The following is a 19512-nucleotide window of genomic DNA, read 5'->3' as shown; positions in this document are numbered from 1 at the left end:
TGCCCGCCTCAGCCTCCCAAAGTGCTGGGATTACAGGTGTGAGCCACCGCGCCTGGCCACAGCCCTACTCTTACACCTTGATTTCAGACTTCTAGCTTCCCAAACTGTGAGCGAATACATTCTTATTGTTTTAAACCATTCGATTTTCTGTAATCTTTTATGGCAACCCCAGGAAACAAACACACCTGTCATGTGAGATCTGCAGCATTAGCCTACAGTGTTGCTTTCTACAAATTTGAATCAGTGAATGTCAGAAGTATTCAGAAAATTCCACATAAAATCCTAGATTTTTGGCTTTTATCAAAAAATCAGAAAATCTGGCTACACAGGGCCTATATTCTTCATGTCCTCAACTAGCTGACATAAGAGGCAGCTACCCTCATTAGACAAGTTTTGATAGACTGAATGATGTCCACATCCTAATCCCAGAAACATATTAATACAGTAGTCCCTCTTTATTCTTCGTTTTGCTTTCTGCTGGTTCCATTACCCTGGTCAACTATGGTCCAAAAATATTAAATAGAAAATTCCAGAAATAAGCAATTCATACATTTTAAATTGCATGCTATTCTGAGCAGTGTGACGGAATATCTCACCATCTCACTCCATCCCACCTGGGATGTGAATAATCCCTTTGTCCAGTGGATCCACACTGTAGATGCTCCATACCCGTTAGTCACTCAGTAGCCTTCTCTGTTATCAGACAGTCACGTTGTGGTATTGCAATGCCTGTGTTCCAGTAACGCTTATTTTACTTAATAATGACACCCAAACACAAGAATAGTGCTCCTGGTATAGTGCTATGAATGTTCTACACTATTATTATTGTTGTTTATCTATTACTGGGCCTAATGTAAAACTTTTTCATGAGCATGTATATATAGGAAGAAACATCATATATACAGGATTTGGTACTATCCGTAGTTTCAGGCATCCACTGGATAATGGAACTTACCACCCATGGATAAGGGAGACTACTGTATGTTACCTAACTGATTGAAGGGATTTGCAGATGATCAAGTTAAAGATCTTGAGAGGGGGTGGGGGACATTATCCTGGATTATCCAGATGGGCTCAATTAATCAAAAGGGTCTTTATAAGGGAAAGGGGGAGGCAGGAGAGTCAGAGAAATGTGACCAGGGAAGCAGAGGGAGGAGGGTTATGTGATGTGGGGCCACTAGCAAAGGAATGAGGATGGCTTCTAGAAGCTGGAAAAGGAAGGGAAACAGAATTACCCCAAAAGCTTCTGGAACACTGGTTTGTGAGCACTTTGATTTTAGCACAGTGAGACCCATATTGGACTTTTAACCCCCAGAACTGTGAGATAATAAATTCGTGTTGTTTTAAGCCACCAAGCCTGTGGCACTTTGTTACAGCAGCAATAGGAAACCTATATATAAAAGCATCTGTTTGCATCAGGCCCCACCCCTCCCCATTTCTCTCACTCATTTTAGTACCTATCTGGCTCCTATGGCACTGGAATTTATTCGCTACCTGAGGGCCCTGGCCCCTGTCAGGTCACACATAGCAAAATGGATAAATTAATCCATAAAGGGAAAAGCATATGCATTTAAGCAAAAGTCTCCCTAAAGAAGACTTTAAAGATGTTTTAACTCTGCACCTAGAAAGCCAGCCAGGGAAGCTACTCTACTTGTCAGCAAGTAGAGTGTTGACATCAAGCTAAATAAAGCCAACTGATGAGAAGCCCTGAATGTTTATTAGATTGTTTAGATTTGATCCTAGAGATTGCAAGTCACCTTCAGAAAATTCTAAGCAGAAAAGAAAACTGTCCAAGAAAAGACAGGGGAGAAGTGCATTAGAGAGGGACACATATTCATTTTGCTGTGGATCTAGCGTATTCCAAGAACCAAGGAAGGTTCAAATAATTAATTACTTCATTTAACTTTTGCAATAAACCTGGAGAAAGGTTCTTTGTATCCGTGATTGTGGATTAGATTGAAACTCAAAGAAGTTAATAAGTAGGAGTTAGAAAGCAGTAGAACCGAGGTGTATAACTCCAAAGCGAGTTCTACAAAGCCTCTCTGCTCTCCTTCAGTTTAATGGGGCAATGAGGAAGGACATGAGGAGAGAAGAGGCTGGATAAGGAGAGGGCAACCAAGGGAAGCAAAGAGCAGCAGTGAAGTGGGCTAGAAAGGACACTACACCTTGGCCAAGGTTTGAAGAGAATCACATGGTAGAAGTACAGGACAAAAAGATAACGTGAGGGCCAAGAGAATGACAGCACCACTGACAGGCATGAAGCAGGGAAAGAGAATAAATTTTAGAGTAGGAAGACTTAGGGAGGCAGAGGAGCTCATTTCTTTCGGCAGCCGGGGGAAAAAATTCTCTCAGCCTGTAAATCCTTGAATTCATACCCACAGATATATGTGTCTGTGTTGCTTTTAGATCAACATGCTTTTCTTTTGTTTTCCTTTCCAAACAGTTCAGAGGGGAAGGAAGTCATGGTGTCATCCTGTTTCTGTACAGCCTGATCTTCTCCAGAACATTCGAAAGGTAAATTCTACAGATGTTTACACGGGTATTTTCTATAGGATTAGGGTCACATAAACAATGTACTCTTTGTGTTGAAAAATCTCCATATTGGAAACATGAATGCAATTTTTTTTTCTAGTAGATTCTCTTTTGTTGACATGTCCTTTCCTACAGTTGGTTTGGCCATCTTAATGGGCAAGTGGATGTCATCAGTCAAGTTTGAATCTATTCTTACAGTACCCTAGTAGGTTTCTCCTTCTTGTGGCTGTAAATATCGGTGGACAACACCAAAGCTTGTTTGTACAAGTTTCATAAATAAATACATTTTATTATTTAGATCCATGATAAGGTATATCCTCAAATATGTATTTTGTCTCTATCATATGCAAAGCTCTGTTCTTGGCACCATGGAAAGTACAAAGAAGAGAAGATATAGCCCTGTCCTCCTGCAGAGTCCAGGCTGGGAAAGACAAGGGGTGTACACAGAGATGCTAGGCAAGTCCAGGAGGTACCTGATGTGCCAAATGAGATGTAAAGAGAATGAGTCTCAGTGGGCTCCAGAGGAGGAAAGGGCCTCTGCTGACAGGGTGGTCAGGGAAGGCTTCAGGAAAGAAATGGACTTTCTTCTGAACCTTGAAAGAAAGGTAACCTTTGGAGAGTCAGAAATAGAGGGCTCTCAGGAGGGAAGAATTACAAGCCCTGCAGCAGTGGTCCTGAAGCTTGTCTTTTATATACCGCCATCACATTTTTATGCTGTATGTTATCATTCACTTAACATTAAAAATAAAATCAGTACACATTTAAATATCAACCTCTTCCTAAACATTAATGTCCTTTAAATCATGTACCATGCTAAAGATAAATGTATTAAAATAAATACATCATTATTAAAATTCTAAAATGTTCAAGTCTGTCATACCACCCTTTGAGAAGCATTATCCTGAGTTGTATCTGATGCCATGACGGTACTCACCATGCTTGACTCAAGTCTTTAAGTCTCATTCACAAAAGGATATAAGCTCCAGTTCCATGAATAGATTTGTTCAAGAACACATACAGTTCACATACTAGTATGCAGCAATTCCCTCCAAGTGACAGCAGGAGCCACATTCCACCTTGACCTTATATTGTCAAGGGTGAGACCATGGCCCCTGACATAACAGTGGAAGCCGCCCTTCTGCAGCCAAGAAATGGGCTCAGCCAAGAGATGGCCACAGTGGTGTTTTCCATTTGGGCAATCTGTTGAGATCTGCCTTGAACCAGCACTCTCTGGTGTGGTCATGTGTCACCACCCTGAGCCAAGTGCATTCCTTGTCACACAGAACAAAGAGCTTCTCTACTGAGTCCAGCATCCACCCAGAGCACACACACTGGGATTCTAACATTTGAGACTTCTGCACCTTCTCCCTTACCACTTATTACTCACTTTCCCCAATTGCATCCACCTCTGCAATCCCAGACCTAGAGGCTTTCCCTGTGAGAGATGGAAAAATGCAAGTGAGAAACAGTGAATAGGAGAGCCCGTGTTACTGCTGCTTTGTGTTTTGGGGGAAAAGAAGCTGCAGGTTCCCGGTGTACTCATTGTCTCTGACTGGATGCTGATGGCTTCTCCCATTCTGCAGGCTTCAAATGGACCTAGATGTCACCACCACTCAGCTGCTACAACCAAATGCTGGAGGCTTCCTGTGCAGGCAGGTGAGCTGGAAGACTCTGCCTTTCTATTGTAGAATCTGAATTAGTTGAATGCCACGTGCAGAGTTTGAAAAAGAAAAAAAGAAAAACAATCTGAATTTTGGATTGTTTTCTAATTAAATATATTCTCTCCTTAAGTAAAGAGCAATCCAGTTATCTTTGAAAGAGTATGAAGACACTACCGTGGGTTGCATCAAAATCTACCGTCTAATTTTCATAACAGTCCTCCCTAGTTTACCTCCAAGAGCCCTTCATCTCTGAGATCCTAGCAACAGTAGAAAATATCTTGACAAGACCCACCAGGAATCCCTAATAACTGAAAAAAAAGTGCTATAGAAACATCTTAGCTTCATGCTTGTTAAATCACAACCATGGAAAACAACTTTTAAAAGAACTGTAAAAGGAGGAAGGGCAGTAAGATCAGAGTGGGGTACAGAGGGAGTTATGGGGTAAGGTTTAAGAAAAAAAGCGAATAAATGATTGTTTTAACTCTAGCAAATATTTAGGACATATTTTTCCTGAAATATGTATCATGTGATTTCATTCTTTTCACTAAAAATAGTAATTTTTAATGATTTTTAAGAGAAAAAATTAAGTTATTGTTTCATTGTTATCTAAAATGTAAATATCTGTAAAATATGCTCTCTAGGCAGTTCTGAACATGATTTTAACTGGAAGAGCAAGTCCCAATGTCTTCAATGGCTGTGAGGAAGGAAAGTCTCAGGAAACACTACATGGAATCCTGACCCGCAGTGACGTCGGCTATTTGCAGTGGGGTAAGGATGCCTCGGAAGATGACAGACTCTCACAGGCGAGTGTGTTCCAGTCCTCAACCACACAACCAGAATGTCAATATTTTTAAAAGTTTAAAAGTCTGTCTATTTAGGCAATTCAAACCTGAGCCTACTTTCTCCCTTACTATCTGCCTGTGTACCTCCCTCCCACCACACACAGACATTCAGGGAAATTTCCACAGATGGAAATATCCCAGTCTACTTGCTTCATATTTTATTTTACATATTTTTATGTATATAAAAATAGGTAATAAAAGTAATACATACATTTTTAAAGCAATATTTGAAATATACAGATATCCCTGTTTAATGAGGTTGACAAATATATATATATATATACACACATACACAAAGGAAAAGTCCTCTGTCATCCCCATGTGGCTACACACCCCCTTCGCAGAAATAAATACTGTTAGCAGTTGATGGGTGTCCTCCCAATCCTTCATTTATGCAAATGAATGCACACAGCCTACATATTGCTCAAAGCTTAAAAAAAAACCACTGGAAAAAAAAAAGGGGGCCCCTACTTTTGAAACTCCTGTCAAAAAGCTTTCCAGCTCAGGGGATTTATAACTTCTGACAACCAGAAAGTAAAACGTCCTGTTGAAAAGCACAACCAGGGAATTAAGTAAGATGTAATTCTGCGAAAACAAACAGAAGAAGAGTGACAAAGCAAATATACCCATTCCAAACCACAAATCAAAGCTGCTTCTGTGATATTTCACAAAAATTTTATCCTAAAACCCAGGGAAGATGAGGCAGACTCTGTAACAACACTTTTCTGGAATGGCCTTGAAACCAGTTCGGATGTCATTCAATTTGATGGAGGATGGAAACCCTCACAAGGCCTCCCAACCACCTCTCCCAAATGCCAGCAGCAAACAAGGCCTCGCTGCTCAGCATCTGTCCTGTCCTCCAGCCCTCCTGGTTCCCACTCAAAATGCTTTTCATGTATATAGGGCTTCATCTGTCCCTCTACTATTGTCTCCAGCTATTATGTTATTCATGAAACCAGCATCTTGCAACACATACATATGTCTGATGCCATCAAAAAAATAGTGTCTGACTATAGCAGAATTGGCATATTTTGTGTACAAGTGTGCTTTAAAAGTTTGTGTATTATTCCTTGAGTTTGTATTCTTTGTTCATCATAGAAAAATGCAAAGTGACAGACAAGGTAAAAGTAAAACAAATTTCATTACCCAGGGGTCAATCTTTTCAGGAATGTTTTTCAGAAATACTCTTTTTCTTCTCATATCAATGTGTCTTTTTTTTTTTTTTTTTTTTTTTTTTTTAACAGAGACAGGGGTCTCACTGTGTTGCCCAGGCTGGTCTTGAACTCCTAGGTTCAAGCAATTCTCCTGCCTTGGCCTTCCAAAGTGGTGGGATTACAGGTGTGAGGCACTGTGCCTAGCCATATCAATATGTCTTATTCTACTCTTCTGAAACCTGCTTTTCTTGTTTAACACAAATATCTCATTTAATATCAAATATGAGTATATAACCCTCTATTTATTTATTTTTGAGACAGAGTTCGCTGTGTCACCCAGGCTGGAGTGCAGTGGTACCATCTCAGCTCACTGCAACTTCTGCCTCCTGGATTCAAGCGATTCTCCTGCCTTAGCCTCACGAGTAGCTGGGATTACAGATGTACACCACCACGGCCAGCTAATTTTTGTATTTTTAGTAGAAATAGGATTTTCGCCATTTTGGCCAGGCTGGTCTCAAATTCCTGATCTCAATTTATCCACCCATCTCGGCCTCCCAAAGTGCTGGGATTACAGGTGTAAGCCACTGCCCGGCCTCCCATTATATTTAGAGGCTGCAAAGAGTTCTATTGTGTGGATGTGAAAGACTATACTTTGAATACACCCTGGACAGAGAATTGTTTATCATTATAAAGCTCCTAATCACTTTTTCCAGATAATTTGGGAATTCATCTTAAAATTTGACTCATATAATGAAGAGTAAAACTAAGCCAGAAATAGAGGATTTATAGATTTCATTTTACATATTTTTCTTTTCTTTCAACCATGTGTGGTCACTTGGTGTCCGTGGTCTAACATTCTATAGCTATAAGAACCCAGTAATATGCCAAGACTTGGTTTGAAAATGGGATGATATACTGGAAACAAGTTCTAGTAGTGATGACACAAAAATGCAACAATGATTTTAGTATTTTGTCTGTTATTACAAAAGCTCTTTCATAAGATTGTTTCACTGGATCCTCGCTATAAACTAGAACGACTTAAAACAGCGTTTCTCATATTTCAGTCATCTGAGTAAGTAACTCAGAAGCTTTTTCATGTCTCTGTGCTACAACTACTGTTACTTGCTTAATGTTTTTCTTTCAAACAACTCACTTAAAATGTGGTTCTAACCTTTTCTGCAGCAGAAATAAATGCCATGGGCTTGATGTGCTGATTTTTTTTCCTAATACATATTTAATTAAACATTTGTTTTTTGTGCCATCCACTTCTTCTCCTACACAAGTCTGCTTGTGTAGAAGTCTCCTTGTGCCATCCACTTTCATGCCACATGCCACCAATGGGCACGTGTGCGCATCCACACACACACACAGATGGGAACCTGCCATAAAGGTGAGGAAGTTCCTGTAGCATGTGCAAAATAACCCTGGCCTGGAAATCAGCAGGCTTGGCTGGAGGTCTTGCCATGCCACTCACAGGTGTGTGACTTGTACAAGTTTTACCCTCTCTCAGCCTGTTTCCTCACCTACAACACAGGTGCATTCATTCCACATGCACCTGCCCTGCAACCTGATCAGATTAAGGATTGACGCAAAGAGCAGAGGAAATCATGGATGTTGAAGCTCATTGGAAGGCCAGAATATAGACATATAAGACTTTATAATAGAAGATAACAAGGCATAATGTTATAGTGCTTTATTCAGCTATGTTCGTTCAGCACAGCTAAATGCTAACTGAATACTAATTGGGAGGCTCTGTGTCCAGATACAAAGATGAGCCATACTTGACCATACATACACTGATTGCTACAGGAAGGATACAGGCAATAAATACTAGAGAGCAGTGATGTCAACCCTGACTGCACATTGAAGTCACCTGGAAATCTTTTACAACTATCAATGCCCAGGTCATCCCCCAGAACGGTGTTAGCTTTATAAGCATGTGTAGTCAAACAGGGCCCCATACTTGGAAGGCCCTATACTTTGTTTAATGCTCTAGCATCTGGTATCACTGTCTTGAAATTGTTAATGTTTGAACGAGGGCCCCCACATTTTCATTTTGCACTGGGCCCCACAAATTACATAGCCAACACTACCCAAAGACTGCTTCATTTGGTCCAGGAAGCATCTGGGCAACTGAAGTTTTTAAAGCCCATAGATGATTCTAAAGTGCAACCAGGATTAGAAAGAAACTTCTGTTCCAAAGCAGGGCTTCTCAACCTCTGCAGCACTGAAATTTTGAAGTGGTTAATTGTTTGTTGTGGAGGGCTGTCCTGTCCACTGCAGGCTATTGAGCAGCATTCCTGGCCTCTGCTTACTAGATATCAGCAGCACTGGCCCCAGTGTGGCAATAAAAATGTCTCCAGACATTTCAAAATGCTCCCCTGGGGAGCAAAATTGACCCTAGTTGAGAACCTCTGCTTTAGAGGAAGGAGAAAAAAAAATCTCTTTAGGCTTAGCTGATTAAACCCATGGTGTGCAGAATTGGCCAACTAGCTATTTCAACTGAACTTACAAGAAAGAGTATATCTTCTTTCAATCAGTATTAGAAAGGTTGACAGCTTTCGGTTCCTTTTTAACAGTTGCAAGGCTTTGGAAACAAGTTGCAGGCTTTATCTTAAGTTAAAATGAAACAGGTGTTTGTGAAATAGCTACTAAGTTGTTGTGAGAAAGGGACTATATCAGAGAATATGCCACCACAGAAAGACAGTCAAGAATTCACAGGGATTCAGCACTGCTGTTTTTTCTGGATCACATTTCTTTCTATACAAGTCTGCTCAGACCGATAGAACTGCTAAATCATGCTCTAAAGAAAATTACCTGCAAAGCCTAAAATATCCACCAATGATAAAGTGGATTTTTACTGGGACCTTAAAGTCAGTTAAGAGGCCACAGCACAAGGTAAAAAAATAAGAGCTTTCCTGCTGGGAAGAGGGCAAAACACACCAGACCACAGGACCATCACCCAAATGCCTGCTCACAAACTGGAAGTAGGGCAAAGTATGGAAACTGCCCAGGCTAGCTTTAAAATCTACATAGAAATTAGATCTATAATGCTTCCATCTTTTTGAAAAGTGACTAATGTGGCTTTTCATTCTTCTTTCTTGGACTCAGTGATCTCTCCCCAGAGAGATACCTATGAATTCTGCCCTCAGTGAAAATTGCCTGAAATTGTACACTAATGGCTTGAAACCCTGAGGATGTTTATTATGTTGTCTCTGTCATGCACTTGAAGTTTGGTTTTAAAAAAAAGGTATTAAAGAGCACATACAGGCTGGCAGTTAGTTTTCTTACTTGAACCCCTGGCATGTATGAATATGTTAGAAACATACATATCAAGATGATTTTACCTGAAGGTGCTTTTTCATATCAGCTCATCATACAGGAAATATGTATGAAGTATATTTATAGTCAAGTTTATTCATACTTATATACTTAAGTATATTTATATTCAAGTATATATGAAGCTTATTTATTCATTGTGCTAATAACCTTGTGCATATAGCACCTATTGTGTGCCTGGCCCTTTATGGGTCATTTATTTAATGAATCCCCACTTCCACTCCAAGTTGTAATCAGTATTAATTTAAGCCCAAGGTCTATTTCTTGGTCATTCATTTTAGAGCTAAGAAAGGTATGGGGGCTTACCCAAAGCTAGCAGCTAGGCAAGTGTCAGAGCCAGGGATATGAACCGAGTTCTATCTACATTCAATGATCACATTCTGTCCACTGGACCATGCTTCCTGCCGTTATCATCTTTGATTATTTTCTGAGAAAGTGGTAAATATAGACATGCCAGTTCTTAGAATTATACTCTATCATCATTACCTTTATCATCTATTATATCTATATATAGATATATTATATGGTCTATAATATCTGTTATAGGTATACTCATGTTGGTAACATTTAAATGGTAGCAAATCACAGCATGACAGTTGTGCTCAACAAGCTGAAACTATCCACTGACTTCTAGGTTAGAGTGGTTGTGAGCTTGTGTTGATGGTGAACTGCCTCCACTTTACCTCCTGGTTTGGCAAATCACACTTGTCAGGTGTACGGAAATCCTTAGCCCTAGGAGACCAAGCTCAGTGGTGCTCAGAGACATGCTAACCAGAAGACCATTTGACTGTATTATCCCCAGAAGTCTAATATTTCACAACATCCTAGCATAGAACTGAAACATAGTGCAGAACAGAAGTTTACTCAAGAAAGAACATGATGTGTTTCTGGGACAGTGCTCTACGTATGACTGGATTGAAGACCCCTGCAGCCACTACCTTTCCTTTCTGATTCTGTATGAGACCCGTGAAAATGCCAACTAGGTATACAAGTGCTTTGTGGACATTTAGTAGCTCCTGCCTATGGTAGGTGCAACAAATCTGAGGGTTATTTTTATGTACTGATGATAAAAACCTAATATAAGAAAGATTTCTTAGTTCAGAAGAAAACCAACGTGCTGCCTGACACATAGATTCTGCTGTCAAGGTGAAACCCATCCTGTAATGCTGCCTCCGTCTTCCCTAAGTAAATCTCTTATTACTCTGTGCTAAAATTGCAGAGATTGCAAAAACATGTGTCTTTCAGTCCCAATGTCACAGCCCAGTGGGTAAGACTTTAAAAAAAAAGATGGTATTCTCATTAGATGACATGACAAGCCCCCCAGAGCCCACCAGACTGATGGTTCCTGCAGAACGCAGCCAGCTACCCATAAGATGAGGCACTATTTTGAAGCCTCCCTGTCACTTTTCTATTTGAAGGTACAGATTTGAGTGTGAGGTTCCAATACCTAAGTGAGAACATAAAGCAGTTTGAGTCTAACACCATCTGGAAAGCCTTGGGAGGTTCACATTATCTTCACACCTGCCACTGAGAAGAAAAATCCACTCTGATTTTTCAGGGACTGAAGCCATTTAGGTCTTGCCAGAATTACTCCTACGGCAGCCCTGGCAGCACACATCACTATCCCAGTCATACCTTCTTCCCCCTTTACGTTTTCCCTTTAGAGAGTCTGATACGAAGAAATCCAACCATAGAAGTACCCAATGAAGCAGTACCCACTGCACCCTGCCACTAAGTCACTGAGGTAGCGCCCTGCAAACATGAACTAATTTGTCTTTACAACATACCTGCAAACTCAGTGAGAGAAGTTACATCAAGTCTGTATTCCAGGTGGCAGAGATGAGAGCCAGGCCATTAACAGTTATGCACAGGAATTGTCACCAGGAATCAGTGAAGAAAGCACAACGTTTCAAACACCTTTCTCCTGTTCAGATTACCAGCCTGGGGCCTTGGGACTTGCAATATCATGCTTATTATGCAAAGGCATGTTCTAAGCACCATTGTTCTAGACAGCATAAAAAAAAAAGAATTACATGGACTCAATTCTTGCACTCTGATGTGTAGAATTTGTCCATCTTCCTTGCTGTCCTTGTAATTTTACATTGGCTTAAATGATATATGTTATGAAAAGCTTGATTGCTGCATGTGATGCTGAAAATACTGGGCTGATTACACAATGAGTGAACTTAAGGAGAAAGGTATTTTATTTATAGCACCACTGTATCACAATTTAATTTCCTTTTTGCCATGGCAACATGAAGCAACATGCACAAATTCAGCATTGATGGAATCTCACCAATAAAACATATTTAGAATCCTGCTTTTGGGGAGTAGCTGGTAAACTGTTTTTATCCAAAAGCAATACAAATGCTTAAAACGAAAAATGCCAGTCAAACTGCTTATATGGTGTGCCAAGAAGAAAGGGGGATGTAATCTCTGGCTGGATTCAGTTGGAAGGTGCTTTGTTTTGTTTTTTGCAGGACTCACTTTAAACCAGATGTGTTCTCAACTGTAATCTTAAGGTTCGCCTCTTAATACTCCAAGTGCAGCAACAGTCATGCATGACATTTCCCGTTTCATCAGAATCTCTCAGGGCAAGCAAGGTTCTGCTTGCTCACTGCGAGAGCTCTGTAAGGCCACTTTTGGGGGGTTGAAGGTGGTTGCATTTTGACTACTTCATTTTCTTCCTACTAGAACAAAATCTTGAGTAGCTTTGAGCTCAGGAAAGAAAACTGTTGTATTGCTGCATAAAGCAACAATAGTGTGTCAGTCAGCACCTGGCAGAGTATGTTTATCTGAGTGCCAAGTGAATTTCACCTACATTACAAATATTCTGTGAAACAATATCATATATGTGTATATTCTATTACACCTACCCAGACTAATTTACAGGGAATATCATTAGATTAAAACTGACCAGAATGTCCATTTGAAGTTCCAATGGAATTACCTTTTACTACAAACAGCTCTCAATCTCCTAGTTTTATTCAAGTTTTTCAACCTTGATAATTCCATGACTTCCTGCATAACATATTTTGATTACATATCATCTTAATACAGAAGGGTGCCACAGCAAGAAGGCCTAAGAAAGAGAGTGCTTATTTTATAACTAATAAATAGTTACAAAGTTACTTGGAAATTGGTGGTGGATATCTGGAACTAAAACATATGCTACTGCTTCAATGGCACATCCTCACTGTTTTATTTCTGATGTAACCAGTGGGCAGACTTGCCCTGTGTTTGATATGTGAAATGCTCACAATATATTCAGCCCGGAGGAGATAACTCCAACAAATCCTGTACCCACTATGCAGATGAGTAAATTCTGCACCCATTATGAACATGTCCTGATTGGGGTGCTAGATTTCCACTCTTTTGTAAACTACCAGCTGAGGTCACTTCTTTTCAGCATAGCAATATACTTTTTCAGTGGTAGCTAAAAGTGAAACACTTACAGACAAAAGCATCTCTGATTCACCCACTCACCCACAGCTGAAGAATTTAAACTCAAGGAAACAGAGAGATTTGAATAGAGTTATTGAGAAATCAAAATGTCAAGTTATTAGCCTTTAATACTTGGGTTGATAAAGCACGTGATAATTTTTCAAAGCTGGATTTCCACAAAACAGAATTTGTTCCTGAAAAAACAGTACAACTCTGAGGACTGAGAAGAAAAGAAATAGAATGGCAACATTGGTCTCTTCAGCTACAGGAAGAAAGGCCAAGCTAAGAGGCCCAGGAATTCTCCTTGGCGTCACATGGAAATCATGGGTTTGTCCATGTAGATATATGTGTATATGTTTATCTCTTTAAGTTGAAATAAATTTAACAAATTTTTAAAAACAGTTTCAATGAATTTTGATGGAAAGCTTTTAAAAATATGTGCTTCCCTGCCTGTGTAAACAAACTGATGGCTATCACTGATAGAAACACACTAGAAGTGTGCAGGACCACTGCCCTTTCACTACATCCCCTTCCCCGCTCCTACCCCCTAGTGCTGGTTTTTGCAAATCTCATTCACTAGCTATAAGAATTCAAGGCCAGGCCACGTACAGTAATTCCAATAGTTGGGAGGCCAAGGCAGGTAGATTGCTTGTGTTCAGGAGTTTGAGACCAGCCTGGGCAACATGGCAAGACGCTGTCTCTACAAAAAATACAAAAATTAGTTGGGCATGATGGTGTCCACCTGTAGTCCCAGCTAATCCAGGGGCTGAGGTGGGAGGATCACTTGAGCCCAGGAGGTCAAGGCTGCAGTGAGCCAAGATCACATCACTGCATTATAGCCTGGATGACAGAGCAAGATCCTGTCTTAAAAAAAAAAAGAAATCAAGGCTAAATTGATTGACAGGTACTTAGAAAAAAACAGATAACAAGTTGCTGTCTAGGAACATCTTCACAAATGATCATGTTAACCCGTAGATATATGTGTATATGTGTGATGTGCGTATGTGTTTCCCTCATTTTCCAGAAGCTATTTTATATATCTTAAGTATCATTTTTTCTATATTCTAAATAGTTGATGTTGCCAGAAGTCTTACCACCACCTGCTGAATGAACTATTGCCTTATCTTGGGAATGGGAGCAGATATGCTAGTCAGTGACAAACACAGAATTAGAGTTCTCTTATTCCACCACTACATTCCTATTTTAGTTCATGTATTTATTCTTTACCTTGCCTCAAATCCAAACTGAAGTTGTTTTGCCTCCTCTATGAGGCCACCAAAAAAATTTTAATATAATCCATTAAGATAAAAATGGCAGCACCACTATACCAGATCATTCATAAATGCAAATTTATTCATGACGAAGCCTTCATTTCAAATCTTGCTCTGTGTACAGTGCCCTGCACAGCGCCAAGTGCAACAAGAAACCTCAGAGCTGCTTTTTGGTCGCGATCATGTATTGGCGTGTGTCACAATGTGGCAAAATCTATATATTTACCTGCATTCCCCTTCCCGCTTCCAGGTGGGCAGCATGCTGAAGACTCCCAAATTACCTATTTGGCTGTGCAACATCAATGGAAATTACAGCATCCTTTTTTGCACAAACAGGCAGCTCTTATCAGACTGGAAAATGGAACGTCTCTTTGATCTGTACTTTTACAGTGGCCAACCTTCACAGAAAAAGCTTGTGCAACTTACAATAGGTGAGCATTTCAGACTCCAAGTGTTGTGGACGTTAATGTGCTCAAAGAGATGCGGCTGCCGATGTTTAACAACTGTGTGGATATTCATGCTAGCTCCACAGGAAAATGCTTAGGCTCAGTTTCTGAAATGAAGCCCACGCATGAATCCCCATGGCCCTAAACCCAAGTATTGCAATGTGGGAATTCTAAACCTGCTTTACCTAGGAGCAGGGGGGTTAGAAATAGCACAGAGCAACCAATAACTTTTAGGTAAGAGAAAAACAAAAGATATGGAGCCAAATTTCCAAAAACTATTCTCCAGGGCCTTTGATCTTGGAGCATGAGGTAGTTAATACCTGAGGAAATAATTGGGAAAACCCAGGGAAGAATTGGCTGATGATATCTCACAACCAAACATCAGATGATCATCCAGTGACATAAGTAACCAAACTGATAGTAAATTTCTGTTCAAACGAGCACAAAACACATTTTTGAGGGCCTACTCTGTGCCAGGCATGGGGCTAGACACTGGGAAAACAATGGTGAATATGGCACAAGTCTGCATGGTGGCTCCTCTGTAGTCACACAGACTGGTTTCTTTTATTCCAACAAGTTCCACAAACACTTAGGGAGGTTCAAATCCAACAGGAGAAGCAGACAACCGAACAGATCATTTCGGTCATAAACTTCTGAGGGAAAAAGACCAACCTTAAAATGTCTTTAAACATTGAACCCCAGACAAGGTATTAACACTAGACAAACTGGGAGTTTGTATCCGTAGCCTTAGCTGCATTTATGGAGCATTACTGCGTCTGACTTTGCACCACAAGCCTGGCGTTAAGTAATCTTCCATTATGACATGTGGAAAAGCATCTGGTGACTATTTTATCTGTGCAGCTCCTAATTCTTTTTCTTTAATTACAAGAAATACATATTAACCCACTTAATTTAGTATAACATTGACAATATGTTCCTTAAAATATATTGTTGTTTCTACCTCAACTTCCTTCTTTGCGTAAAGCAACATTTTTCATTAGCTCACAAGAATCATTTGCTTTCTGTTCTGGACATTGTGTTGAAAGCCTCACAGGCATTAACCCATAACATTCCCAATAGTCACATGAGGTAAGTACTAGGATTTCTATTTTTATGAAGTGGAAACTATGGTGCCCAACAAGTAGTTACTAATTGAATAAATGAAGTGTAGCAATAGATGCTAAGTACCCTCTTAAGTGTCACCTGGCTAATATGAGATAAACTCAAGCCCCAAACCCAGTTCTTGCCAACCCCATTAGAATGCCTTGCCTTCCATCCAAAAATGCAAATGTATTCTGAGAAGCATTGAGAAGTGGGCTCAGCTGGTTGGTTTTTTGGAGATGGAGTCTCACTCTGTCGCCCAGGCTGGAGTGCAGTGGCGAGATCCTGGCTTACTGCAAATTCCACCTCCCAGGTTCAAGTGATTCTTGTGCTTCAGCCTCCCGCTGGGATTACAGGCGCCCGCCACCACACCCAGCTAATTTTTTGTATTTTTAGTAGAGACAGGGTTTCACCATGCTGGCCAGGCTGGTCTCGAACTCCTGACCTCAGATGATCCACCTGCCTCGGCCCCCCAAAGTACTAGGACCATAGGTGTAAGCCACCATGCCTGGCCTCTTTTTATTTCCTGACAATATTTAGTAACCTATACCTGGTTCTAGGTGTCACATCATGGTACGGGAAGATGTATTACATAGCTTATCAACAGTTATGCACAACAATCCAGGTTACCACTGACTCATTCTGTATGGGGCGTTTCAACACACATACTACGTCCCAATATGCACAACAACCCAGGTTACCACTGACTCATTCTGTATGGGGCATTTCAACACACTACCTGCTTGAATCCCCATCTGCTTAACCAGTTGTAGGAGCACAACTTGCCAAGCCTGACTCCTGCCCACCCACCCTTCTGTCCTTTAGTGGTTTCCTCTGGAATGGTGTTCATAGGCTTGGGTCTAAATGCTGGCTGTTCCTTCTTCAGATACTCACTCCCATCACTGGGAAAGAGACCAACAGGAAGAGAAACATGGACCAAGACGACGGTTTTCGCCAGTGGAGATGGCAATCAGAACCAAGTGGAGTGAGGCCACCATCAACTGGAATGGGACCGTTCCCTTCTTCTAAAGGGAAAACTAGGCCGTGCAATGAAGTCTGAAGTGTCAGAACTGCTGGGATGCAAAAGCCTAATGTGGGGGAGACCATTTGTTTCCATATTTCTCATTCACAAGCCCCACCAAAAAAAAAAATATATATATATATATATACCATTAGCAGTTTTCTCATTTTTTAAGTCTCTGGTAAATCCCTCGCTGTCAGCATTGTAGGAGACACACAGGCCCCCACACCAGGGCCTGCATGGTGCCTCCTCTGTAGTCACATAGACTGGCTTCTTTCTTTTATTCAAAAGAGAAAATGAAGCCTCTCTCTTGCATGTTTTTCCAAAGTTGTCTTTTCTTGGTATAACTCTCCACGAGGATTATGGAAGCAGGCTGCTAGCTTTCATTTGGGGATGAAGTCATTGGTAATGCATCATCGGATTTTAGTTATGGCAAGAACTCAAGCCTTCTCAAGGACTTCCTGGTATGGACAGCATTCCTTTCCAAGGATACAGTTCATATGCCCACATTAGCAAGTTCTTGTCATTAAAATAGTAAATGGGCTTCTTGGGGTTTGAAGCAGGGGCTATTCCTGGTAGGCTGACAGCTATAGCAGTTGACATGTGGGTTTCAGTAGCCACAAGGAGACATTCTTTTTATTAGCAGTATATTTGTTTCTTTTCTTCAACGCTGGATATAAATACACAGACAAACTGAGAAAAATTCTGATTTCTACATAAAATTATATATAAAAATAAAATCTCTTGAGTCATTATTCAAAGGGGAAAACAATTCTTTTTAGAATATACTCTTTCCCTGTCCTGTTAAATGCCTATGTTCTTTCTGAAGAGATACACAGAGTAAACACATATTCCTTCTAAAAGAAGTATACGAGAATAATGTAGACACCGCCAGCCACCCCGCTAATCTGCCACCTCACAGACTTAGGGCACTGTAGTCACAATCCAAAGGTTAGTTTCCAAAGAACAATCTTTCTGCATTCATTCAAATTCATTTATTAAATGCATTTGCATTTGGCTCAAAGAATAATGTTTTGACTTAAGGACCATGTAGAAAATGAAACTTCAAGGTGAATAATAAATTATGTCAGAAGAGAAAGGCAATTTGGCTTGGATTGCGGATTACAGTATCTTTATCATTGGTGTTTTCACTGGTGATTTTAAATACACCGGACAAATAAGTGGATCCCTACAGACTTTGGGCTTATGTGGTCTTAATCTTACTTATATTGTGCTTTTCCTGAGGTGCGGGCCTGTTTTTTGTTTTATGGACACTACATTGTTTCTTACTGGATGTCTCTTTTGGAGTTGACTGCTAGAGCTGAATTAAAAAACACACCAGTGCATTAGTAAGAAACTGCTCAGCTGCAAGTAAGAGATCTTACTAAAAGTCGCAAACAATAAAGATATTCCTTTTAACAAGAACTGTCTAGCTAGGCGATCCATGACTCAGATCATCATGGTTCATCCTCTGAGTCTGAGAACAGGGCACTTGATATTAGAACAAAATCAGTGTTTTGTAGAAGGAAGAAAAGCAGGATGATTGTTGGGTAGTGTATCAGTCCTTACAAAAGTCAATTTTTAAATTGAGCTCATTCTTGTATCCATTTTATGTTCCTTCCCTCATTCCTCCTTTGAATTTTTAATTTGTTTATAATTTATGTTAGTTTGCCATATTTTAACATGGTGTTGTAATTTGGGTTAAATTATTCCTGGAACAAGTCTATAAATAAGTAAAATAATGGAGGAAAGATTTAGTATCTATGTTTTAGATGTAAAAGTATAATTTTGATATATAAAACTATTAATTACTTTGTATGTCAATGTTCAGTGAAAATAAGTTATTTTATCTTATAAACAGGGTACCCGGTAATACTTGATTTTTTTCTTCAGAGTGGAGACATGTTATTTAAAAATAACTGGAAGTTTCTCAGAGCCATTAGTTCACTTTTAAACTTTGTTTTGAGAAAAATGACTTTTTTTTTTCAGCTTCTCAAATATAAAGCAGAAGAAAGCTGTTTGCTTAAAGATCGGATATTAATTTTTCTGAATAGTCATCTAAACTGACTGTGTCTTTAGTGGGAATGAACCCTTGAGGAGATGGCAACTAGTTTCCTCTTTCAAATATCAGCTTAGACTGGAACATTCCCCCAAATTATTGTTTGCTCTTAGACAAGATGTGTGAATCATTTTTCCAAGAACATTCTCACCAATGTCACAAGACCCGTAGGAGCAGGCCAGGGTCGGGAGGCCTGAGATTCCCTTCACTTCACACTGTGGAAATAACCATGAATAGCAACTGGCTGAGACTGGTCCTGAGCTGTCCAGGCTGTGGGCACTCTTCAGCCACACCTGGGCCTGCATTTTCTGTTAATGGTTGTAATTCCCTTGTCAGGGCCTTAGAGACATAATCATTCATTCATTCATTCATTCAATGTTTTTTATTTTATTTTTATTTTTATTTTTGAGATGGAGTCTCACTCTGTCACCCAGGCTGGAGTGCACTGGTGTGATCTTGGCTCACTGCAACTTCCACCTCCCGGGTTCAAGAGATTCTTGTGCCTCAGCCTCCCAAGTAGCTGGGACTACAGGTGCACACCACTACACTGGCTAATTTTTTTGTATTTTTTGGTAGAAATGGTGTTTGACCATGTTGGCCAGGCTGGTCTTTAACTCATGACCTCAAGTGATCCACCCGCTT

At 40.1% G+C, this 19512-nt stretch overlaps 1 protein-coding gene across 1 annotated transcript in view; it reads left to right on the top strand.

Moving 5' to 3' along the window:
• MINDY4B (MINDY family member 4B) overlaps positions 1-17498 on the top strand; it is a 35134-nt gene extending 17636 nt beyond the window's left edge. The window contains exons 8-12 of the mRNA XM_054480267.1: positions 2444-2514; positions 4116-4188; positions 4835-4996; positions 14494-14674; positions 16677-17498. Coding sequence (XP_054336242.1) covers positions 2444-2514; positions 4116-4188; positions 4835-4996; positions 14494-14674; positions 16677-16819 — 630 coding nt within the window. The 3' untranslated portion in view covers positions 16820-17498. The remainder of the gene's footprint in view (positions 1-2443; positions 2515-4115; positions 4189-4834; positions 4997-14493; positions 14675-16676) is intronic.
• The last annotated feature ends 2014 nt before the right edge of the window (positions 17499-19512 follow it).

This window comes from Pongo pygmaeus, chromosome 2, assembly GCF_028885625.2.
Source record: "Pongo pygmaeus isolate AG05252 chromosome 2, NHGRI_mPonPyg2-v2.0_pri, whole genome shotgun sequence".
Taxonomy (NCBI): Eukaryota; Metazoa; Chordata; class Mammalia; order Primates; family Hominidae; genus Pongo; species Pongo pygmaeus.
The sequence above is the reverse complement of the archived record's forward strand: the minus strand, read 5'-3'. Positions and strand labels throughout refer to the sequence as shown.